The following is a 26,204-nucleotide window of genomic DNA, read 5'->3' as shown; positions in this document are numbered from 1 at the left end:
GCCTGTGATTTGAGCAAAGACTCTGCCCTCCCAGACATGGCTTTGGTTATTACCAGGGCCAGCAGGTGTCAAACACTTGTCTATCTGAGGGATTAGAACCCAAACATTTGCCACCCCTACAATAATACAGTTTTGCTTTCTGATCAACTTAGCTTGGCTTTTCTGTAATCGTATGCATAGCGTATAGGCTCACCTTAACCCCAGTCATTTGGATTAAGCTGCACAAACTCAAATCCACCCCACCCCCTCTCCTGCTGGGATGGATTTGCTCCTATGGCTCGCTCCTCATACTCATCCCAGGTTGTGTTCTCTCTCTTCTCTCTCAGGCAGGTGGTGGAGGAAGGTTAGGCTTGTCCTTATCTCCCAGGCAGCTCCTCTGCAACTGGCCCCCCATTATCTGCCTGTCAGAGCCCATTAACAGCTTATTGACGGGATATGAGACCAGCTCCCCCTGATAAAGCACCCGCCCGCCCTGTCTGTGGAGAGAAGAAGATGGAGAGAGCATAAACGACAAATGAGAGAGGGAGAGAGAGGGAGAGAGAGGGAGAAAGAGAGATAGACAGACAGAGTCAGGAGAAAGGAAGTGTGGTGCATCTTGATTTATTACGTTGCTGAAAATAAGCAACCTGAGCTCCTGTCTGCTCCACTAGCTATCTGCACCTCATATATCTCTCACAGACAGAGATGGCTTTCACACTATGATGACTGTAGCCCAGATATGGGGAGACAGTGTTAAATTGGTAAATGTCATGAGTGACCCCATTATTCAAGGCTCAGAGACCTACATAATCCCCTCCATTTTGTGTCTCTCTTTCAGGAGGGGAGGAAAGGCTCAGGTTTAGAATAGATTCCCTATGTGTCGTGAGGGATAATTCCCAGCAGTGTTACGCTGACCACGTCTAAAATACTACTACATTTCTCAATGTAGCTTTTTATTTGTGTTCCCCTGGACGTATTTGAAAGGTTTTGGGCTTGGAAACGCTTTGAAGAAAGGCTTTAGTTGGCGTGTTTGAACAACGACATTGACTGAAAGAATAGCTGTTGTGAAAGGCCACTAAGCATCTGAGAACTTCCTGTTCGTTAGATATTCCGGTGGGCCATTCGTGTAAAGACCAACATGTCTGGAGCTGCAGTACTTTTGACCACCCGATGGGGGCATTATTGCCACAGCTTTTGAAGCAGCTCACTACTTAGCCAGACAGAACACTAACTACACTGCCTGTGTGTGTTTACTTAGTTAAGTCAATATTACCGCTGCAATTTGCCTTCCAGTGTATGTGTGTCTGTGCACTCTTATCATGGCTGTTCCTTTATGCCGTGTTCGACAAAGGGGCTTTACCATATCTCTGAACATGTGTACCTAACATCTTCTAATGAACAGTAGTACTGGTAGCTCTGCCATCTGTTATCGAGCAGGGGTAATTTAACCTCTGTGTAAGGTGCCTACTGGCCTAGTAGGTGATAACCTATGTGCTGTTCAATGTTATGAAGCACAGTTCACTATTTTTGAAATGTAACTAGGCAAGTCAGTTAAGAACACATTTTTATTTACAATGACAGCCTACTAGGGAACAGTGGGTTAACTGCCTTGTTCGGGGGCAGCACAACATATTTTTACCTTGTCAGCTCGGGGATTTGATCCAGCAACCTTTCAGTTACTGGCCTAATGTTATAACCACTAGGCTACCTGCCGCCCCTTTATTGGAGAAGCAGTTATGAACCAGGGTTATTGAGCAGTGTGGGTTATTGCATCAGGAGCTGGAGGGAGATGGAAGTTGTGGTCTTATTGAAGCCCTTGTGTTTAACAGCCCAGGTTATTAAAGGGATCCGGTTATTACGGGTTTAGGTATTTCTGTTTAGGGTTGTGTCCCACTGACCAGGGTCAGCTGAATGGCACATCAACACTGAATGTGTAGGCAATGTGTTGCATTCTCCTAGATGTGGATACGGGGGTACATTCTATTGAACTGAGTGAATTCAACCTTAGTGATCGCAAGCAGAGTGAGATGTTAATGTGTTTGTGCGTGCCTGCGTGTAGGTGTGTATGTAAGGTGTCACTGAACACGGTGATTGGGACCTGTCTGTTGTGGAGCAGTACTATGACAGTGGATGTTGTAGTGTCAGAATGCCCTGTGTCTCAGACTGACTCTCACAGTGCTGTGGAGCTGTCAGGAGCCAGGACTGAGCTGAATAACAATGCCCTCTGCTTGTGAATGTGTGTGTGTGTGTGCATGGGTGCGTGCGTATGCCTGGCTGTGTGTGTGTGTGTGTGTGTGTGTGTGTGTGTGTGTGTGTGTGTGTGTGTGTGTGTGTGTGTGTGTGTGTGTGTGTGTGTGTGTGTGTGTGTGTGTGTGTGTGTGTGTGTGTGTGTTTGTGTGCACCTGCCTGCGTCTGGAGGACGGAGGTGAGATGTCACTGCTGCTGTGGCTAAGGAATTTGTTTACCAAGAGCCATGTTGTGTCACCTTGTCAGCTGCCTATGTATGAAGCCTGTGGTTCTCCTCCCAGCCCCTGTCAGCCTGCTGCCTGCCATGCCTGCCATGCTGCTTTATACTCAGCAGGCCCCTCATTCCCTCTGCTCCACTCATCTGTATAGCTTAGTTTAGCACTAGCCGGGGCTAATCTGTACTAGCAGGGATATCCGTGCAGCGAACTATTCATCTAAGCTCACAAGTTCCGTGTGGCTCTCGAGTAGGGCTGGGAATTGCCAGGGACCTCACGATACGATATTATCTCGATACTTAGGTGCCAATACGATATGTATTGCGATTCTCACGATTCTATATGTATTGCGATTCAATACTGGGATTTTATTGTGATTCCATGGTCCAAACAAATTGCTCACCGTATGTCTGCTGCAGAGGGATGAGAGAGAGCCATGTGAAAAATATTTTAGAAATAAAAGTGCTGAAAACACTACTATCCTGATATGGAACTGTGTAGATTTTTACCCCATCACTACTCTTGAGGCTGCATCTGTACTGGTGAGCTTAGCACTAGGCTAGCCAGGGCCCAGTGACAGCATCACTGTTATCTTGAGCTGAGGTAGGGGTTGAAGAGACAGCCCAGGGATTAGGGAGGCGGAGGGGATGAGGGGAGTGAGTGATGTAAATATCCAACAGGACCATTGCTAGCTTGCTTGCCTACCTGCCTCTTCCTCCCTGTCTGTATGTCTGCCCTCCTTTCTCCCTGCCTGCCTGGCGCTCCGCTCTGAGGGAAGAGTGCCAGCCAGCGCTCACAGGGCTTTAATGAGTTTATTTCATGTCGGCTGTGAAAGTGCACGGCTCTGTCTCTCTCACAGGCACTCAAACAGAGCCGGGCCCATAAACACAAAGTGCAGGGTGTAAATCTGCCCTGCCGTCCCCTCCCTCCACCACTCTCTGCTCTGAGCATCTCTTTATCGCCTCTCAGGGGCCGGGGAGAGCCCTTAACCCTCCTCGCTCAAATAGGGAGACACCACCTCTCACAATACACTTTTTCAACCACAACCTACTAGACCAAATGTTTTATTTAAATAGGCAAGTTAGTTAAGAACAAATTCTTATTTACAATGACGGCCTACTGGGGAACAGTGGGTTAACTGCCTTGCTCAGGGGCAGAACGACAGATTTTTACCTTGTCAGCTCGGGGATTTGATCCAACTACCTTTCGGTTACTGGCCTAACGCTCTAACCACTAGGCTGCCTGCCGCCCCCAAAGCAGTTATCACAAATACTACAGTGTTGGAGATATCTAGAAGTTAAAAGCAGAAACAATACCAGTTTGCCCAACCCGTGTTTCACCTCTGAAGGAATAGGACATCAGATGCTTACTCACAGTTTCCATGACGTCAGAGCTAAAAGCCCCTCCCCCCTGGGTGCACTGAAGTGGGTGTGAAACGCTGTGCTCTCCTGCTGCTCTCAGTCTGTCTGTGAATGTCTGTCAGTGTGTTAACATGCTGCCCCAATGTCCTGCTGCACCCTTACCAGACCGGCACCAGGAAAAGGGTCACTGGTTAGAGGGAGAAAGAGATTGAAGGAGAGAGGGATGAGTACCTATCTCTTCCCTGACTTGGGCCCTGTCCTGAGTTAGGGGATTAGCGATGGGCTGCAGTGCTCTCCCCTCCTGGATTGTTTCCTGATATTATCTTTAAGTGCACGCTCAAAGCTGCCCTCTCACTCTCTTTCCTCTCTCCTCTCTTCCATCATTTCCCCCCTCTCTGCCCTCTCTTCCCTCTCTCCCCCTCTCCTCTCCCCTCTCCAATTCTCTCCCCCTACCTCCCTCTCACCTCTCCTCCTCTGTGAACCCATTGGAGTGAGTCATTCCGGTCTGCTCTGGGAGTGATCTAATTGCTGTGTCTCCTCCCTCCTCTGTGTGCATGCCTCTGTGGGGGCCGTCACTTCCACTACAGTCCTACCAAAGTGCCTGTTGCCTATTCATTACCCAGAAAGCACTACAAAAACACACACGCACACAAACTAGTAGAACGTTAGTCTGGTAGACAGCCATACCGCCCTACAATAACTCCTGCTACTGTAATGGTATGCCATAATTACTGGATTGGATTGTCGACTGTGCTGTGGCACGGCAGAGGAAGTGTAGTCACATTATGGGGCTATAGAAAAACATCACACCACTGTGTGTACATTAAAAAGCTGCTTTGTGATTTTCACAGGGGTTGGGAAGAACTGTAGTGCATCACCTAGAATGACATTCTTGTATTAGTTAGTTACTGGGGCTTGTTTCCATGGTTTTCTGGATGTGGTGGATGGTATATTTTTGGATGTTGAGGTGTTGGCAAATTGTCTGTTTTGCCAAGTTTTCCTTTGGCCTGTAGTTACATGAGGATCCAGCAGGTGGCAGTGTGCCTATAGATGAGCAGGGGGATATTGGTGAATGTGGGGTCTCCTGTGAGGTTTGGTGTCTACCAAAATATCTTTGCCTTGACTGAGCATCCTCATCCACGGATTGCACTCGGAGGAAAGTGTTGTTTGTTGATAATGGGGAAATCAATTGTTACACCTCAATCACAACTATTTCATGCAAAAGTGTGTGATTGTTATTAAATCTGAAAGACATGAGTACAGAAGAGATTCTCATAAAGAATAGCAACAGTCGAGTACAGGATGCATCACACTAGATTCAGGGGGATTTCAGGGGTTGGAATGGCTTTTTCTGTCCTGATGTTCATCACACAATCAGACCTGTAGAAGTGGAGACAGGAATAAATTGAGAATGGTTTAGCTGTAGCCTCCTCTCTCTGTGGTGTCTGAGATGGCTACTAAGCCAGAATGATTATGCAGAGCCTGCTCTTGGCTGCAGAGAGGATAGGGGAGGGGAGGGGAGGGGAGGGTAGGGGAGGAGAGAAGAGGAGAGGAGAGAACAGAAGAAGAGAGAAGAGGAGAGAACAGAAGCGTCCAGTCTAGACAAGCAGTCTGGAGATCAGATGCCTTAAGGAGGGTTTCCGCTTTAAAACAAAACAAATCACACTCACCATTGAGCAACTTAGCCCAGTGTTCTGTTGAGGGAGACACTACACTCTGGAGAGAGATGGAGAGTGTTCTTTCTCACCAGACAGACCACTATCTAGATTATTAACTCACCACTGTCTCCAAGTGGATATTTAGGAGCTACATCTTTATTGCAGTTCATTCATCCCCCTAAAGCTTATTTCGACATCTCTCTCCACTACATGGCTAAACACACAGGTCTATGTTTTCTGTTATTGACATACTCTCCTCTCTCTCCTATCTAGCTGTCCTGGAAGTGCATGTCCCAGATCTGCCAGTGGTGGCGCTGTATGGCATGGACACCACCCTCAACTGTTCCTTCAGCCACGCCTCTCCCTTCAACCTGTCTGACCTCAGTGTCTTCTGGCAGCTGACGGACACCAAGCGCAGTGTGCACAGCTACTGGGCCAGCCAGGACCAGCTGGCAGACCAGGGAGAGCGCTACGCCAACCGCACCAGCCTGTACCCCTCTCAGCTGGGCGCGGGCAACGCTTCGCTCCTCTTGAGAGGGGTCCGGGTGGCCGACGAGGGTAGCTACACCTGCTTCGTCAGGGTGGAGGCCTACGGCAGTGCAGCCCTACTGCTCCAGGTAGCAGGTGAGTCTGTTCATTTATTACCTTTATTCAACTAGGTAAGTCATTGAGAACACATTCTCTTTTAAGTTTTACAATAACGACCTCCGACTGGGAAAGCTGGACCAATGCTTGGCCTATAGCTACCACATCTTTCGCGATACATCTTTCCTCGAATCCTGTCTCAAAACACATTGGAGAAGAAGGTCAGAGGACCTTGGATCGTCTCCTCCAATACGGTTGAAAAGGAGGTGAGGAGAAGGAGACACCTCAAGGGCTTCACATAGAGGAAGTAGAATCCCCTCTTTAACCTTTTACTGCAGTGGGATAAATCAGGGTCACACAGAGTGTTTCTTGGTAGTCTTAAACAAATCTACTTTGAAACAAAAGTATACACCTCTCACTCATGGTTATCGGCAGCAACAAAAAAAAGAAGACACTTGTACCATGTCAGATATAGAGTTGAAATGTATTACATTTTTAGTTTGCATCCCAATATTACACTTTATATAAACTCAGCAAAAAAGAAACGTCCTCTCACTGTCAACTGCGTTTATTTCCAGCAAACTTAACATGTGTGAATATTTGTATGAACATAACAAGATTCAACAACTGAGACAAACAATGAACAAGTTCCACCGACATGTGACTAACAGAAATTGAATAATGTGTCCGTGAACAAAGGGGGGGTCAAAATCAAAAGTTACAGTCAGTATCTGGTGTGGCCACTAGCTGCATTAAGTACTGCAGTACATCTCCTCCTCATGGACTGCACCAGATTTGCCAGTTCTTGCTGTGAGATGTTACCCCACTCTTCCACCAAGGCACCTGCAAGTTCCCGGACATTGCTGGGGGGAATGGCCCTAGCCCTCACCCTCCGATCCAATAGGTCCCAGACGTGCTCCATGGGATTGAGATCTGGGCTCTTCGCTGGCCATGGCAGAACACTGACATTCCTGTCTTGCAGGAAATCACGCACAGAATGAGCAGTATGGCTGGTGGCATTGTCATGCTGGAGGGTCATGTCAGGATGAGCCTGCAGGAAGGGTGCCACATGAGGAGGATTTCTTCCCTGTAACGCACAGCATTGAAATTGCCTGCAATGACAACAAGCTCAGTCCGAGGATGCTGTGACACAACGCCCCAGACCGTGACGGACCCTCCACCTCCAAATCGATCCCGCTCCAGAGTACAGGCCTCGGTGTAACGCTCATTCCTTTGAAGATAAACGCGAATCCGACCATCACCCATGGTGAGGCAAAACCGTGACTCGTCAGTGAAGAGCACTTTTTGCCAGTCCTATCTGGTCCAGCGACGGTGGGTTTGTGCCCATAGGCGATGTTGTTGCCGGTGATGTCTGGTGAGAACCTGCCTTACAACAGGCCTACAAGCCCTCAGTCTAGCCTCTCTCAGCCTATTGCGGACAGTCTGAGCACTGATGGAGGGATTGTGCGTTCCTGGTGTAACTCGGGCAGTTGTTGTTGCCAACCTGTACCTGTCCCTCAGGTGTGATGTTCGGATGTACCGATCCTATGCAGGTGTTGTTACACGTGGTCTGCCACTGCGAGGACGATCAGCTGTCCGCCCTGTCTCCCAGTAGCGCTGTCTTTGGCGTCTTACAGTACGGACATTGCAATTTAGTGCCCTGGCCACATCTGTAGTCCTCATGCCTCCTTGCAGCATGCCTAAGGCACGTTCACACAGATGAGCAGGGACCCTGGGCATCTTTCTTTTGGTGTTTTTCAGAGTCAGTAGAATGGCCTCTTTAGTGTCCTAAGTTTTCATAACTGTGACCTTAATTGCCTACCGTCTGTAAGCTGTTAGTGTCTTAATGACCGTTCCACAGATGCATGTTCATTAATTGTTAATGGTTCATTGAACAAGCATGGGAAACAGTGTTTAAACACTTTACAATGAGGATCTGTGAAGTTATTTGGATTTTTACCAATTATCTTTGAAAGACAGGGTCCTGAAAAAGGGACGTTTGTTTTTTTGCTGAGTTTACATCACAGAAGACTGAATTATAACAAAACTGTTTCACATAGAAACACCAGATTTCCGTTTTAAATTTTTTATTCATGTTTATCAATTATTAAATGATTAAATAATTCCACCCATGAGGCCACTAGAGGGCAATTTGGTCACACATCACAGGCCCTTCTTCTTCTTCATGCGAGACCTTTAGGATCGATGCCTAACACAACACAGAAATTGGTCATGAAACACTTAGTTCCGCCAGGGATGCACGATAACATGATTGGTCGATACTTCCTGATTGTGGTCCTCTGGTTGTGGTCAATCACTGGCTTTGATTATTAGTTCCTGCGAAGATTGATTGTTATTAACAGCTCGGTGATGAAGGTGGTTTTTCCATCAGAGGACCATCATCACAACTGATTGCACTTTATAATTATTCTTCATGGCTTCACACACAGTGTTGGTGAACTCCTCCCTCCCTCACCACTAATTTCCACGTTTTGTTGTTAAATGGGTCCTTTCCTCTAAGGATGTATGTGCATTAAGCAGTGTTAACGTTCAACAGTTTTCCTTTTGGCTGGCTAGTCTGGGTAGAGAAAAGATAAACAATGACACAGTAGCTCAAACAGTGACAAATTGTCCCCTTTTCATGCATTCAATTCGTAGAAGTATTATTTTTAGCTGGCATTTACAGTCAACATCATAGAGCTCCCTACCCACAGTGCTCTGAGAAAATGATGGGTCTCTGTGGAAATCTGCCTGTCAGTCAAATGGATAGCCAGAGAGGTTAGTGGCAGGCTGACATTCCATCTTAGTGCTGAGAGAGAGAGAGCGAGAGAGTCCACTTTTCAAAAGGCAACTCGCATGAAGTTATTTAATCTCCTTCTTCTCCCTCCCTGTCCTCCCCATTGTTTGCTGTGTTATGATTGGCTCAGGGAATACAGCCTCCTCTCTCTGCCCGCCACCTCTCTGGTTGTGTTTTAGCTCAGGGGATTGGAGAGCCGGGCATTCATTCCAGGCTGAGGATTCACCCCCCTCACCTCCTCACCGCACGCCCCCTCCTGCCAACCCCCTGAACAGAGCACAGCAGTCCCAAATTCTCGGAGCCGTGCCTATTTCCCCCAGGCCCCCCATCCGGGCCGGGCCAGGCTGTGGTGGTTGCGTTGTATTGTGAGGCGGCTTGGCTCAGAGCCGTGGCTCTATCCAGGGAGGAGTAGAAGGACGTCAGAGAGGAGCACCAGGATATGCTGCAGATGATGTCTCCGGGATCTTAAGCTCGATGTTATGCTAAGCTCCCTAAATGTAATTAACAATTTAATGGGAATCATGTCAAACAATTCCCTGGGTGTCCCTCACTGGTGATAATCTGGCTAAAACTCTGTATGTCTCTGCTCCCCCCTCCCCCTCCAGCCCCCTACTCCAAGCTTCTGGCGACTTGGCTAAAACTCTGTGTGTGTCTGTTCTTGTCCCCTCCTCTCTCCCCCCTCAGCCCCCTACTCCAAGCCTCTGGTGACCCTGGAGCCGGACTCCAACTTGCGGCCGGGTGACGAGGTGGCGCTGACCTGCGTGGCGTACGGTGGCTACCCTGAGGCTGACGTACTGTGGCAGGACGGGGGCGGGCACAACCTGACGGACAACGTCACCACCTCCCTGGTAGCCAATGAGGAGGGGCTGTTCAGCATGCGCAGTGTCCTGACTGTCACCCTGGAGCCCAATAGCACTTACAGCTGCAGACTGACCAACCCATTATTGGGCGAGGACGGCCACGCCTCCGTCACCATCACAGGTGTGTGTGTGTCTATGTGTATCTGTGTGTCCCATTGCTGTCTGTCTTCCCTGACAAAAGCCCTAGCCTACTTTCTGGAAAGTAAACAGGCTAACATTCAGAGACTTCCCACAGTGTTTTAATGTTGCCAGTTCAGGATAATCTTGTTTTCAGTCACACAGGAGCACGGCTGCCTATTAAAGTCTTGTATGCATTTGGAAATCAATCCGTCAGTCAAATGTTATGCCTTGAATATTCAGCTAGCTGTTCAGAGCGCCACAGAACTGAAGGGAAATAATGAAATGTTCAATTATGCTCCAATAAGCCTAACCATCAGTTTCCACACATTGTTAAATCACATCAGTGGGTAATTATTTCCCAGATGATTCCTATGAAACAAAAATAACTACTCATCTGACATTTGGTAATGCTAGAAGGTGATAAAGGATATACAGTAATATTACAGCTAAGTGGAAGTAATGGTGGTGCAGCAGCTGTACAGCCTACAGAGCAGACTCCTAGCTCTAGCCTGTCTCTCAGCTGAAGCTACAGCCAATGTCTGCCAACCAGGAAGTGGGTCAATATGTTTACATTGCTCTTTTGGGGTGAGTGGTGTAATCTCTTCCTGGACTGTGTGGGTGGTGGCTTTGTGTGGTGGCCCTGGGGTCTTCCCTGTCCCATCCCCAGTCCCCGACCCCCTGTCCCCGGGCTGCCTTACTGGTGTATGTAATGCTTATCGTTTGGAGTGTTTAGTGTGTGTCTGACGGGCCAAGGCTGGCTCTCTAATGGGAGCAGTGCTGTGTGAAATGGCTCATAAATAAGAAGAGGTGGCCGGGACCTGCTCTCTGGGCTGAAGCAGAGCTGGGGAGGGGGAGGTCACCCTACGCCCAGGTCAGGGAGTGTGTGTGTGTGTTTGTCTGTGTGCTGTGTGTGTCAGGTCAGTAAGTGCTGCTCCGCTGGGCTGGGAAATGACTGCTGTTTCCGTGCTGCTGGGGCCGGCAGGGCCCTGAGCCTGATGGCCTATTCCACAGCTCCACACTCTACAGTCATGACAAGGCCTCCGGGGTATTACAATGTTGCTAAATCCACAGTAGGAAGAGACATGACATGAAGAAGTCAACAAGTGTTGCCGTTAAGCCCATAGTATGATTACTGTTTACATGTTGCAGTAGACTTTAGAAAAGTGGAACTACTGGAGACAATTTCATCTGTGGTTTTAGTAAAGGACATAGATATGCATAGATATGCATAGATATGCTCTCTCTGTTGAGAGAGAACGTAAGGCTGATTAGGTGCCTGTCTAAGGCATTCTAGACGTTGCCTCAGGCGGTGAACTGGTTCAGATCATGGTGTTATTTCAGTGGTCCAGATGTATAGAGGTGATGGGAAGATAGAGGTGAATCCTGACAGAGCAGAGGAGGAAATGGACATAGGAGCGATGATCTGAAGCAGTATGAAAGGACTGAGAACTAGGTATGGTTGTGATCTTCGTCAGTCGGTGTGTCAAGGAAGAGTTCCTCTCAGACTGAGCAGTTGTTCCTCATCCAACCCGAAACCCAGCAGAGCACCTGTTCTGTTAGACTAGTGGAAAGCCTTTGTTCTCCACAGAGAGGCAGTTTGTGTCGAGCGCAGAAACCTGCTGATAACGAATAGTGATCTGTTCAGCTCAGTGGAAAGGAAGGAATTACCCACGCTCTGAAGCTGTCCTAGAGAAAAACCAGGCAAGGCTACGGAGAATAACACAGCCAACCTATGAAAGGGAATAGACCAGCCAAAAAGAAAGAGAGGCCGAGGGATGAGAGAGAGAATGAGAGATGGAAAGAGAGAAAGGATGGAACAAACCCAGAGACAAAGCTGCAAAGCTTTTGATTAAAGCCGTGGAGTGGCCAGGATCTGAGTGCTCTGGGGCTAGTTGGAGAATATTCATTTATCTCACTCTAACCAGCACAGCTTGATGATGGCCTAACTTGTTAGTAAACAAGTGGCAGATTTATTTTGGTGTGCCGGGATACAAGGGGCTTGTTTGATATGAAAATGTATTTGCATTTGTTTACAACAGCTGCTGTATGCTTAACAACTTCTGTAATTAATTTTGACCTCGCAGAACTCTTCTGGAGTGTGTGCTGAGCAGAGTTTATATAGTAAATATACTGGATAATCACAGCACTGCACCCACCACACACCAGACTGAGGCAGGCTGAGAATCCTATTATAGGGAGGGGTGTAATCTCCTTAAGATTCCAAATGGACTATTCCCCACCCAATAGGAGAGAGGGAGGGAGGGAGGGAGGGAGGGAGGGAGGGAGGGGAGAGAACAAGCACATTAAAATTTCACACTTTCCTCAATCTCTGATTGAAAAATTACAATAGTAATACAACTCTCCCTCTGGGAAAAGAAATAGTTTGACAAGGTTAATTTGGAGACAATGAACCCCTAACTGTACGGAACGGTGTGTGGGGCGCGTGTGAAGCCATGTGTTGAGACGGTATGGGTTAAGAAGTTATGCTTGTGAACCATGCCATCATCATTAGCACCACTGTCAATAGTAGTACCTCCCCCATGACACAACACCTGCCTGGCTAAATACTGCATACACAATACTGCCATTTACAACTGAAATATCTCGGTGCAGGTTAGAAGAGGTCATGTCAGGCTTGAGCCCTAAATGACCGTATCATGTGTTGGTTCAACAGCTGTTGGGAGAGAGACAACAATGTGTGTTGGTAGTAGGATATTGATGGATGCAGCAGCAGGATACAGTAGGATCCAACTTGGAACAGACACAAAGAGATGCCTGGCATCCAGCGTCCATGGACGAGACAAGAGGCAGCAGCTGCAGCAGTCCTTGTATGAACCCAGGCAGGCTGGCAGGCTGCCTCCCTCCTCAGCCTCCTCTCTGCCTCCTCAAATCAAATCAAATTTATTTATATAGCCCTTCGTACATCAGCTGATATCTCAAAGTGCTGTACAGAAACCCAGCCTAAAACCCCAAACAGCAAGCAATGCAAGTGTAGAAGCACGGTGGCTAGGAAAAACTCCCTAGAAAGGCCAAAACCTAGGAAGAAACCTAGAGAGGAACCAGGCTATGAGGGGTGGCCAGTCCTCTTCTGGCTGTGCCGGGTGGAGATTATAACAGAACATGGCCAAGATGTTCAAATGTTCATAGATGACCAGCAGGGTCAAATAATAATAATCACAGTAGTTGTCGAGGGTGCAGAAAGTCAGCACCTCAGGAGAAAATATCAGTTGGCTTTTCATCCTGAGCCTCCTCTCTCTCATCTCCCTCCTCAGCCTCCTCTCTCTCATCTCCCTCCTCAGCCTCCTCTCTCCCTCCTCAGCCTCCTCTCCCTCATCTCCCTCCTCAGCCTCCTCTCTCCCTCCTCAGCCTCCTCTCCCTCATCTCCCTCCTCAGCCTCCTCTCTCCCTCCTCAGCCTCCTCTCCCTCATCTCCCTCCTCAGCCTCCTCTCCCTCATCTCCCTCCTCAGCCTCCTCTCTCCCTCCTCAGCCTCCTCTCTCCCTCCTCAGCCTCCTCTCCCTCATCTCCCTCCTCAGCCTCCTCTCTCCCATCTCCCTCCTCTCCCTCATCTCCCTCCTCAGCCTCCTCTCTCCCTCCTCAGCCTCCTCAGCCTCCTCTCTCCCTCCTCAGCCTCCTCTCTCCCTCATCTCCCTCCTCAGCCTCCTCTCTCCCTCCTCAGCCTCCTCTCTCCCTCCTCAGCCTCCTCTCCCTCATCTCCCTCCTCAGCCTCCTCTCTGCCTCCTCAGCCTCCTCTCCCTCATCTCCCTCCTCAGCCTCCTCTCCCTCATCTCCCTCCTCAGCCTCCTCTCTGCCTCCTCAGCCTTCTCTCCCTCATCTCCCTCCTCAGCCTCCTCTCCCTCCTCTGCCTCCCCAGCCTGCTCGGCTATACTACCATCCTCCTGGCTGAAAGCAGCAGAGGCAGTTTGAGCAGCTCAGTCTAAGACAGACTAAATCCCACCTCTGCTCCCCCTCCCTGCCCACCCTCTCTGCCACTTTGCTATCCTCAAAAAAGAATAATGCCCTTTGAGCTTTATGGACATGCTGTCTGACTAATATCATTTTTACCGCCGCTGGCAGAGCTTTAGATATGTATCCCTACTGTGGGAGCTGAGAGATGGCAGTATGGCTGTGGTGGCGGTGGGGGGGTTTAGGCCTGTCACTGCCCAAGCCCTCTGTCTCTCTGCTCAGCGGATGAGAGCACCATTGTCTCTCCGCCCGACTCCACTGCTGGCACAGCACTCGCAGCTACCAGCAGCAGGATAAGATCGAGATAGAGAGGGGAGGAGAGAGGGGGAGTGGGGTTTGGGCTGATGACAGAGAGGGAGATGGAGACGAGAGCAGAGAGTGTTTGCTAAGCTCTGAGCCGTGGCACCAGGGCCTGACAGGCAGGCAGGGAGATGGAGTCACTGACAGGGAGGGAGGGAGGGACTAACACTCTCACTTGACTTTTTCCCTACTAGCTCTGACTTTGCTGATAGCTACTTTATTGAGAAGAAACTGACTTACTATGACTGAGATATGTGGTTGTCCCACCTAACTATCTTAAGATGAATGCACTTACGTTGCTCTGCATAGGAACGTCTGCTAAATGACTCAAATGTAAATGTAATGTAAATGGGTGAAGGGAGGGTGACAGAGGGAGATCGCCCAAGCTGTGCTGCTGAGCTCGTCCAATCTGCTTTGCTCTGCTCTCCAGAGGATTGGCCAGCTCCATCAACTACATGGGAGGCATCCCCTGCTCCGAAAGAACCAACTCTCCACCAGAATTACAGTACAATACTCTCTCTCTCTCGCTCTCCATGTTTCTCTCTCTCTCTCAGCCTCTCTATCGCTCCCTCCCCCGTTTTCTCTCTCTCTCGCTCTCCATGTTTCTCTCTCTCTCGCTCTCCCTCTCTCTCAGCCTCTCCCTCTCTCTCTCTCTCTCTCTCTCACTGTTTCTCTCTCCCTGTTTCTCTCTCTCTTTCACGTTCTCTCTCTCCCTGTTTCTCTCTCTTCCTCTCTCTCAAACACACACTTTACACCTCGCTCCCTTTCACACTCACATCCACGCCTCAATAGCTCCATGCACACTCCAACATTACTCTTAATAGGCAGAAGAGACAGTGTCACAAAGGTGCTAATGGGCAGTCCTAGCACAGCCTTTCCATTTGCAGCAGACAGCATAAAGCTTTGCTGTGTTTTTCCTTCATTACGTTTGTGCCTCTTCCCTTTTTCCCTGACTGTGTTATTATCTGTTCTGGGTGCTTGTTCCTGACATATGTTGCTGTCTAAATTGGTACCTGCCAGTGCCCTGCTTGCCAAGCTTACGCAAGCCTAAAAAAACAAGTAAGCAAACGAAAGCAAGCTAAAAACAAAACACTGTATTACTCCTTGTTCTCTGCTCAACTTTTTTACAGGGCTAATTTAAATGCAATTAACGAAGCCTTTGGAAAAAGAGGAAAACAGCAGTATGAATGAATCCGTTGTCAGCAGAGCAGCGAGGGGAACACTGTATTAATTACTGTCCAAACGCACAGACGGTTCTTCTCTCTCTCCCTCTCTCTCTCTCCCTCTCTCTCCCTCTCTCTCTCTCCCTCTCTCTCTTTACCTCCCTCCCTCCCTGAATACACACTATCTTATTACGACCCCCTAGCACAACAACAACCAAATAGAGAGATGGAGTAATGGAGGGAGGAGTCTAAAACAAATTCAGGTCTTTGGAAGCACATTATTTCCTCTCAGGATTCTGAACAGGGGCCACTTGCTCCTGTCACTGCCATGTTGAGTTGTTAAGTTGTTTGAATGTTCTCCCTCCCTTGCCTTCAACATGGGGACGTTTTATCCCTGTATTATGGCTTCACAGTATTATTTGGCATGCTCTCAGTCTTGCCGTTTGCAGCTCTGAGGGATTGTTGGGTTGAATGAGGGATTAGGGCCGGGCCAGTTCCTGCTCACTGCATTGCTCTTATAGTATCTCAACAATCACAGAGATAAAATGAGCTCCCTCTCATTGTGTTGGTGTTGATTGATGCCTTCCTGTTCCTGTTCACTGTTGTCGTCTTCACTGTCTCCTTTTGGCATAAAAGGTCTTTGCTATGGCTGAATGTCAAAATGTATTTAATGTCTGCAGTTGAAAATACAATGTTGGAGCGTTGCGGCCTGACCACCTCTGCTGTGAGTGGCTGTCTGGTAGTCGGTGTGGGTGTGTAGGCTTGGGCCTGCTGTGTGGTCCTGTCCTGTCCTCCCCCTCACCACAGGGGAGCCATCACCAGTACATGACTCTATAAGTGTCCACGGCCCCAGTCCCAGGCCACCATGGCATGACATTGGGCACGTCCTCCTCTCCTCTCCACACTGTGGAGTACTGTGACATCTTTTTGCCAGCCCAGAGCCTGAAGGGAACCTGTCTCTTTAAGCCCTGCACTCCTCTCCTGCTTTCTTTCTTCTTCAAGACAGATTATATTTATGGCTGCAGTAAAAGGGCAAAAGCCCTATTTTGTCATTGATCAGGCTCATTTTTTATTTTCCCTCCCAGAGTCACAGTGAGGGGGGACTGACTATCAGTGGGGTTGAGCCAAGGGGCCTGCAGTGTACATTTCACACAGTTGCTGTTTTATCCTGTAAGAGGGATTGGTTTCTGGAGGCCTGGTGTCAGCCTCTGCTTTACGATTTCAAATCATATTAGGTGCAGCCTTTTGAGAGACATTGGGCAGAGAATAGCCCAGAGAAAACGGTTGGGCATACCTTCAAAGGCTTGGTCGTTTAATTATTCATATCCATTTATTTTATGCTTAAACTCTACACCAGATAAGACCATGCATTGTTGTCCCACAAAATATGTTTGCAACCTCCGTAAATCGCTTTGTTCTGGTGCCTTGAAACAGTCCAAATCAATGGCCACCCATACACAAAGAGTATTGTCTAGCGGTGTAATGTCTTTTGAATTAGGAGGCGCTGAGAGACTTGGGCCCGTTCCTGGAAAAGGTAGCTGGCCTCACTGATAGCTCTAGAGACCAGTAATTGATTACAAAGTGTGAAATTAATGAAAGTTAAGCATGGAGCTAGTGTGGCCGTCTCCCTGTAGAGGTGTGTCACTGGCCCAGGACTTTTCTTACTTACCTCCCTGCAGCTTGGACTTAAACCACTCAAAAGAGTTTGTTTACTGTCTGTAAATGTGACTGAAATGACTCAACCTGACTCAACATTTAGTACTGTAGTCAGTCTGAGTCATCTGCCTTCATCTGCAGGGACAGTGTCATCACAGCCCTTTAACTCTCAAAACCAAATATTATGCTCCTACATTTGTGATGAAAGCATTGATTAGAACATGGCAGCCGTCTTTGACATAGCCAAATGTGACCGGTGTGGAAAGAGGGAAGCTGTGAGGGCTAGGTTCGCCTTCAGGTCACATTAACATCTCCTTCCTGCTGGCTGGTCCTCTTTAGCCATGCCTGTCTTTGTCTCTGACTCCCTCCCCAACCCCACGCCTCTAAACGCCTGCATGACAACCTGCAGCTCATTACAGAGAAACTGTCCACAGGGAAATGACGACTTATACTGCCTGTCATATCTATAATGTATCTGTCTGCCTACTTCCAGCCACTTACTCTACTGCTGGGGGATGAGCAGCAAAGCTGTAGTCTACTGCTGTAGTGAAGGTTTCTGATGCCGTTGTTAGTGTTATTGTTGCCTCCAATGGCTCTGTTACGTCAGTGGTTATTTGGGGCCTCAACCGTGTACGGTAGACGTCCCTCGTTATCAAATAAGATGCAATTCCATTATGTTTGCCTTAAAAACATTACCACGGGCATCCGTAGCAGAAATGGCTTTGAGAGAAATAGCAAGATAAAATTAAAGCGATTCTAGTGAAATGATATTGAAATCCAAATAAGATAGATAGTTTCATATCTATGGTAACAAAAAATAACCAACCCAAGGCTTAAGGACTAATACAACTTCATTTGAATTTCAAACTGCTGCTCCAGCATGATCCTACATTAGACTTCTTGATAGACTTTCCAGAGCCACCAGTATATATCTGATCCCTATGCCAACTGAGCTATATGCTAACCAAGTCAAGTCCTCCGTGCTTTAGCCATAGGCTGTGCCTGCTGTTAGACTCCTGGCTGGCCTGCTGGCTGGCTATAGAGATGGGGATGAGATAAATGACTGGTAGTGATTGGAGCACACTAAGAAGGTCAGAGGATTAGTTACACACCTGCTAAATGACTTCTAGGTAAAGACTGAGGCCCTCTGTTCATTATATCACAGCAGCCAATAGAAGCACATACAACATTATGGCCACATATACTGAGTATACCAAACATTAGGAACACCTTCCTAATATTGAGTTGCATCCCCCCCTTTGCCCTCAGAACAGCCTCAATTTCGGGGCATGGACTACAAGGTGTCGAAAGCGTTCCACAGGGATGCTATCCCATGTTGATACCCAATGCTTCCCACAGTTGTGTCAAGTAAGCTGAATGGCCTTTGGGTAGAGGACCATTCTTGATACACACAGGAAACTGTTATGTAAAAAACAAAAAAGAGCAGTGTTACAGTTGTTGACACAAACCGGTGCACCTGGCACCTACTACCATACTCTGTTCAAAAGCACTTCAATCTTTTGTCTTGCCCGTTCACCCCCTGAATGGCACACATACACAATCCATGTCAATTGTTTTAAGGCTAAAAAAATCCTTCTTTAACCTGTCTCCTCCCTGATTGAAGTGGATTTAACAAGTGACATCAATAAGGGATCATAGCTTTCACCTGGATTCACCAGCTAAGTGTTTGTCATGGAAAGAGCATGTGTCCTTCATGTTTTGTACACTCAGTGTAGTGTTGGTGAAGGTGTTTGTCATGGAAAGAGCAGGTGTCCTTAATGTTTTGTACACTCAGTGTAGTGTTGGTGAAGGTCCTGGCTGTAGTGGTGATACACGTCTTCCTTCAGGAGTCAAATGCATCATATCATGCGTCTGCAACCATGATATTGCCTGAGACTGTGATAGTTACAGTATGGCTGTGCTATACTAACTTCGAAATGTTTCCATTTCCTTTTGATTCAAAATTACTTGAGGGGTATGGTCAGGGGGGCCCCTTTGGTTTTAGAAGTGGGGGGAGGGACATATCCTGGCGGGGGATCTGGAGTCCTCCCCCAGAATTTTTTGGGGCATCTAAAGCTCATTTCCTGTATTTTTACACAAGCTCGGTAAGAGATCATTATTAAATATGTTTAAATGATTAATAAGCCTGAACTAGATCAAAGTTAATTCAATAATACATATTGTGTTGCACCTTTAACCAATAGCCTAACAAAACAAATTTCAGCCAGCCCGAGTTGCCTGCACGCCCGACCCCACCAGTCTAGTCAATAACTCAACTCTCTCCCAACACAATTTCCTTCCCAGTTCCCACCTTTATTTTTTTTTTATTCCCAAGAGAAAGGTTTGGAAACAACAACAAAAAACACATACACTTACACCTCAAATATACATTAACACACAGAAACCACAAATCCTCCATATAATTAATGTCATGGGCCTAATAGTACTGTAAAGCTCTTTTTACTTGCAAACAATATAGCTGGGTCACCCAGTCCTATCCCTAGGGGTCTACGGCCCTGCAGCACCCCAAACCAACACACCCCACTCAACTTTAGGATATTAGTTAAACATACATTTATTGGTTTTGTGTGTGTTACGTAAAAGGCAAGAGTGACTGAGCAACCCAGCATCTAAGGATTGCCTAAATAGGTATCTCCCCAGACGTGGGCATGTTTTCAATACAGACTCCTTTAGTCATATTGTATTTCATATAAGGCATCCAGACCTTATGAAAGTTGCCCAGTATACCTTTAATCTTGTAATAAATCAAATCTGGTGATAGATAACTTGACATTGTGGGAGGATAACCAACCTTCTAATGAATTTCTTAGCAGCTATACATGTTTTATAGACGCTCTTATCCAGAGCGACTTACAGTATAGCAAGTGAATACATTTTCATACTTTTTTCTTTCTTCTCTGTACTGGTTCCCCGTGGGAATCCAACCCACAACCCTGGCGTTGCACGTACCATGCTCTACCAACTGAGCCACACAGCTTCGTTACACAGTTTCTTCAGATATTAGTCACCAGTATCAACATTTACAAACAAACGAAAACAGGAAGGAAGGGAGAATCTGTAGACATGCTGCAATAAAAGTACATACCAGAAATTAGCCAGCCTTCACAAGACAAAACACATATGCAAATATGCCCCTTTTTGTGTTTAACACCTCCAGCAGAGGAATAACATTTCTGAGTGCATGATATTCAGTTTCACTGGCATATAGTACGTTCTGTGGATGGTCTTAAACTGCAGTAATTTATGTCTGAGATTATATGAACATGACTGGGCATTCTAACATATCTGTATCCATTCATCATCATCAATAGCTTCTAACAGGTCTTCCTCACATTTTTGTTTGACATGTTTTGTGTCATTGCGAGAAGCCTCTATCAACCCTTGATACAGTTTGGAAATCAACTTTGGAGGTTTGTCAGACTGCCTTAAAATAGCATCTGTCTTGTCCAGTGTTTGCTGCACAGAGAGAATAAAGGGTTGTATCTGCAAAAATTCACCTCAGCTCCGTCACAGACTAGTCTTCCCTGGCTGCCTGACCCTGCTGAGACTCCTGTCACTCTCTGATCCTTCTAAGATGAGGCATGACAAAGAATTACCTTGGTGTACATTTCAAATCATCAAATCAAATTTTATTAGTCACATACACATGGTTAGCAGATGTTAATGCGAGTGTAGCGAAATGCTTGTGCTTCTAGTTCCGACAATGCAGTAATAACCAACAAGTAATCTAACCTGACAATTCCACAACTACTACCTTATACACACACACAAGTGTAAAGGGATAAAGAATATGTACATAAAGATATATGAATGAGTGGTGGTACAGAACGGCATGGCAAGATGCAGTAGATGGTATAGAGTACGGTATATACATATGAGATGAGTACTGTAGGGTATGTAAACATAAAGTGGCATAGTTTAAAGTGGCTAGTGGTACATGTATTACATAAAGATGGCAAGATGCAGTAGATGATATAGAGTACAGTATATACATATGAGATGGGTAATGTAGGGTATGTAAACATTATATTAAGTGGCATTGTTTAAAGTGTCTAGTGGTACATTTTTACATAATTTCCATCAATTCCCATTTTTAAAGTGGCTGGAGTTGAGTCAGTATGTTGGCAGCGGCCGCTAAATGTTAGTGGTGGCTGTTTAACAGTCTGATGGCCTTGAGATAGAAGCTGTTTTTCAGTCTCTCGGTCCCTGCTTTGATGCACCTGTACTGACCTCGCCTTCTGGATGATAGCGGGGTGAACAGGCAGTGGCTTGGGTGGTTGTTGTCCTTGATGATCTTTATGGCCTTCCTGTGACATCGGGTGGTGTAGGTGTCCTGGAGGGCAGGTAGTTTGCCCCCGGTGGTGCGTTCTGCAGACCTCACTACCCTCTGGAGAGCCTTACGGTTGTGGGCGGAGCAGTTGCCGTACCAGGCGGTGATACAGCCCGACAGGATGCTCTCGATTGTGCATCTGTAGAAGTTTGTGAGTGCTTTTGGTGACAAGCCGAATTTCTTCAGCCTCCTGAGGTTGAAGAGGCGCTGCTGCGCCTTCTTCACAACGCTGTCTTTGTGGGTGGACCAATTCAGTTTGTCCGTGATGTGTACACCGAGGAACTTAAAACTTTCCACCTTCTCCACTACTGACCCGTCGATGTGGATAGGGGGGTGCTCCCTCTGCTGTTTCCTGAAGTCCATTTATGCATTATGTTATCCAAGAATAGAATCAAATGGTTCAATAATTGAAATGACCATTATTCCCAGATCCCAGACTGTAGCTTTAAGCTTAAGCTGCTGTCCTGTAGGTACTGTAGGTCTACCATCAATTCAAAATGGAACATTGTATCATTCAGTGATATTGTTAATATACTGCAAAATTCACCTTGATCTCCGTAGACTGGTCTTCCCTAGCTGTTTGACCCTGCAGGAACACCTGTCACCATAAGACATGATAAGCAGTGTCGTGTACTGACTGTGCACTAGAGGGCTGCATTCCTGCGGGATGCCAGCTGGACCTGCGGGTCCCGACAGAGATCATTTCGGCGCTGTCGGCATTTTTCATGCTGAGGGTGACCAGACAGACGGCTTTGGGTTGAAAGTATTGCTTTGTATGCGTTAGCCTACCTATTGTATTAAAAGCACATATGTTTTGCATTATTCTCACACAATTCGCTGCTTCAACATCAGTAGCCTACCTCTCCTAGTTGGGCGTGAGAGATCAAGTGCGGTCTCATTGAAATAGAGTAGGCTGCCTACATGGGCGGAGAATCACGTGGCAGTCAATTTAAATATGAAATTACTTTAAATATGATTTGACTAGTTTATTACAGTGTCTGTAAATAAATATTGATAATGGAAAAAAATGGAGGGCGCTCAACCAACGTGAGTCGAAGTGCAATCAAAACCTTTAATCATCATTGAAAAGGAAAAGGCTCAACGCGCACGTAGGTTAGGCTGCTATGGTGAGCGAGCGTTGCACCTTTTCATTTTCAATAGGTATTGATTACCCATTTATTTGTCTCTGCCAGAAAATTGTCCTCCTAAAAGGTAGGCTATATCCTATAGGCCTATGCAAAACGTAGGAAGTGTTGCTGTTATCATTCTTGCTGCTTCAAGTTCTGTAACCATACTGTCACGACTTCCGCCGAAGTCGGATCCTCTCCTTGTTCGGGCGGCGTTCGGCGGTCGACGTCACCGGCTTTCTAGCCATCGCCGCTCCATTTTTCATGTATCCATTTGTTTTGTCTTGTTCCCTGCACACCTGGTTTTCATTCCCCAATCAATCCATATGTATTTATTCCTCTGTTCCCCATCATGTCTTTGTGTAAGATTGTTTGTGTTACGTGTATTTTGGAATTGTGGATATTGTTACGCGCATTACTTTTTGTCTATGTTCCGTGATGGGGCACATTTTATGTTACTTTGTGCTGTCATTTTGGACCGGAATAAAAAGTGCGCCTGTTCACTACACTCTGCTCTCCTGCACCTGACTTTGCCTCCAATACACACTCCTAATGGAATCTTACACCTAACCATGGAGTCAGCAGGAGCAGGTACCCCGGTCAGAGGAGTCCAGGAACGCGTCCAGGAACACGCAGCTATGCTACATCATCTCGGTGCCGTGATGGATCGCGTTGTCCAGACCATGGACCGCTGGGAGAAACAGGAAGTCTCTCCAGTGCCTCGACCAGCTCGGATCCAGCTCCAGTGGAATACATCTCTCCCTTCCCAGGGAGTATGAAGGACAGCCGCACAGTGCCAGGGGTTCCTTTTACAACTGGACCTATACCTGGCCACTGTTCACCCAGCTCCTTCAGGAAGGGAGAGAGTATCCGCCCTCGTCTCATGCCTCTCGGGGAGAGCTCTGGAGTGGCAAATGCCATGTGGGGAGAGGAAGACGCGGCGTTGGACCACTTCGAGGAGTTTACCCGCCGCTTCCGGGCCATCTTTGACCATCCGCCCGAAGGTAAAGAGGCGAGTGAACGACTCTTCCATTTGAGGCAGGGGACGAGGAGCGCACAGGATTTCGCGCTGGAGTTCCGGACCTTGGCCACCGGAGCAGGATGGAACGACAGGGCCCTCATCGACCACTATCGATACAGCATACGTGAGGACGTCTGACAGGAGTTGGCCTGCAGGGATGCCACCACCACCTTAGACCAACTGGTGGATGTGTCCATCCGGTTGGATAACCTGCTGGTCATCCTTGGACGTCCTGAGGGGGCTCTGTCGGTTCCATCTCCCAGCACTCCCGCTCCGGTGCCTATGGAGTTGGGAGGGGCTGCGCGTAGGGAGCCTGGAGGAGGGGCCTTCACGTGCACCATCTGTGGCCGCAGAGGGCACACTGCCGGTCGGTGCCGGGTTGGTCCCTCTGGGAGTCGAGGCAGCAGGCAGGGCACTCTGACGTCACCCCAGGTGAGTGTGCACCACTCTCATCCAGAGTCCTCTGTTGTCCACCTGTTTGTAACTGTTTGTTTCCCCGAGTTCTCCCCGCATTCCCAGCATAAGGCACTCGTCGATTCAGGCGCAGCTGGGAATGTTTTTGACAGAACGATAGCACTTCGTTAAGGGATCCCTATTATTCCTGTAGATAGACCTTTTCCGGTTCACGCTCTGGATAGTTGACCATTATGTTCCGGACTAATCAAGGAGGCCACAATCTCCCTGGCCATGGAGACGCAGGGGGGTCACGATGAGAGAATCAGTCTCTTTCTCATTGACTCTCCTGCATTTCCCGTGGTACTAGGCCTTCCCTGGTTGGCTCGTCATAACCCCACCATTTCCTGGCAACAGAGGGCTCTCACGGGGTGGTCGCGAGAGTGCTCGGGGAGGTTTGTAGGGGTTTCCGTTGGTGCTACCACGGTGGAAAGTCCAGACCAGGTCTCCACCGTGCGCATTCCCCCAGAATATGCTGATTTGGCTCTCGCCTTCTGTAAGAAGAAGGCGACTCAATTACCATCCCAACGACGGGGGGATTGTGCGATAAATCTCCTGGTAGGCGCTGCACTTTCCAGGAGTCACGTGTATCCCCTGTCGCAAGCAGAGATGGTGGCTATGGAGACATATGTCTCCGAATCCCTGCGTCAGGGGTACATTCGGTACTCCACTTCACCCGCCTCCTCGAGTTTCTTTTTTGTGAAGAAGAAGGATGGAGGTCTGCGCCCGTGCATTGATTATAGAGGTCTCAATCAAATCATGGTGAGGTACAGTTTCCTGCTACCTCTTATCGCCACGGCGATTGAGTCGATGCACGGGGCGCGCTTCTTCACTAAACTGGATCTCAGTAGTGCGTACAATCTGGTGCGTATCCGAGAGGGAGACGAGTGGAAGACGGCATTTAGTACGACCTCAGGGCATTATGAGTACCTCGTCATGCCGTAAGGGTTGATGAATGCTCCATCAGTCTTCCAATCCTTCGTAGACGAGATTTTCAGGGACCTGCACTGGCAGGGTGTAGTGGTGTATATCGATGACATTCTGATATACTCCGCTACATGCGCCGAGCATGTGTCCTTGGTGCGCAAGGTACTTGGACGACTGTTGGAGCATGACCTGTACGTCAAGGCTGAGAAATGCCTGTTCTTTCAACAGTCCGTCTCCTTCCTAGGGTATCGTATTTCCACATCAGGGATGGAGATGGAGAGTGACCGCATTTCAGCCGTGCGTAATTGGCCGACTCCCACCACGGTAAAGGAGGTGCAGCGATTTTTAGGGTTTGCCAATTACTACCGAAGATTTATCCGGGGTTTTGGCCAGGTGGCTGCCTCCATTACCTCACTGCTGAAGGGGGGTTCTGTATGTCTGCAGTGGTCGGTTGAGGCGGATAGGGCTTTTGGGCAGCTGAAAGCTCTGTTTACCTCGGCTCCCGTGCTGGCCCATCCGGATCCCTCTTTGGCGTTCATAGTGGAGGTGGACGCGTCAGAGGCTGGGATCGGAGCCGTGCTCTCTCAGCGCTCGGGCACGCCACCGAAGCTCCACCCCTGTGCTTTCTTCTCGAAGAAGCTCAGCCCGGCGGAGCGGAACTATGATGTGGGGGACCGGGAACTGGTGGCTGTGGTTAACCTCTCTTGGGTACGTGAGACGTTAGCGTCCCACCTCTTCAACAGCCAGTGAAACTGCTGGGCGCCAAATTCAAATACAGAAATACTCATTATAAAGATTCAGAAAACAAAACATATTTTACATAGGTTTAAAGATGAACTTCTTGTGAATCCAACCACGGTGTCAGATTTAAAAAATGCTTCACGGCGAAAGCATACTTTACGATTATTTGAGAACATAGCCCAGCAGACAAATCATTACAAACAGTAACCAGCCAAGTAGAAGAGTTACACAAGTCAGAAATAGAGATAAAATTAATCCCTTACCTTTGATGATCTTCATATGGTTGCACTCAGCAGACATTCATTTACTCAATAAATGTTCATTTTGTTCGATAAAGTCTCTTTATATCCAAAAACCTCCGTTTTGTTCGCGCGTTTTCTTCAGTAATCCATAGGCTCAAACGCAGTCAAAACAGGCAGACAAAAAATCCAAATTGAATCTGTAAAGTTCATAGAAACATATGAAACAATGTTTATATTCAATCCTCAGGTTGTTTTTAGCCTAAATAATCGATAATATTTCAACCGGACAATAACGTTGTCAATATAAAAGGTAAACAAGAAAGGCACTCTCTCGGTCGTGCGCATGAAAAAGCTCTGTGACACTTTAGGGTCCACTCATTCAGACTGCTCTTACTTCCTCATTTTTCAGAATACAAGCCTGAAACAATTTCTAAAGA

At 47.6% G+C, this 26,204-nt stretch overlaps 1 protein-coding gene across 2 annotated transcripts in view; it reads left to right on the top strand.

Annotated features, from left to right (window-relative positions):
* LOC139576013 (CD276 antigen-like) overlaps positions 1–26,204 on the top strand; it is an 89,445-nt gene that overhangs the window by 15,925 nt on the left and 47,316 nt on the right. For both annotated transcript variants that reach the window (XM_071401598.1, XM_071401597.1), the window contains exons 3-4: positions 5,734–6,084; positions 9,527–9,823. In XM_071401598.1, coding sequence (XP_071257699.1) covers positions 5,734–6,084; positions 9,527–9,823 — 648 coding nt within the window. The remainder of the gene's footprint in view (positions 1–5,733; positions 6,085–9,526; positions 9,824–26,204) is intronic.

This window comes from Salvelinus alpinus, chromosome 5 (genome assembly GCF_045679555.1).
Source record: "Salvelinus alpinus chromosome 5, SLU_Salpinus.1, whole genome shotgun sequence".
Taxonomy (NCBI): Eukaryota; Metazoa; Chordata; class Actinopteri; order Salmoniformes; family Salmonidae; genus Salvelinus; species Salvelinus alpinus.
Note: the sequence above shows the minus strand (reverse complement) of the source record. Positions and strands in the feature narration are given on the sequence as shown.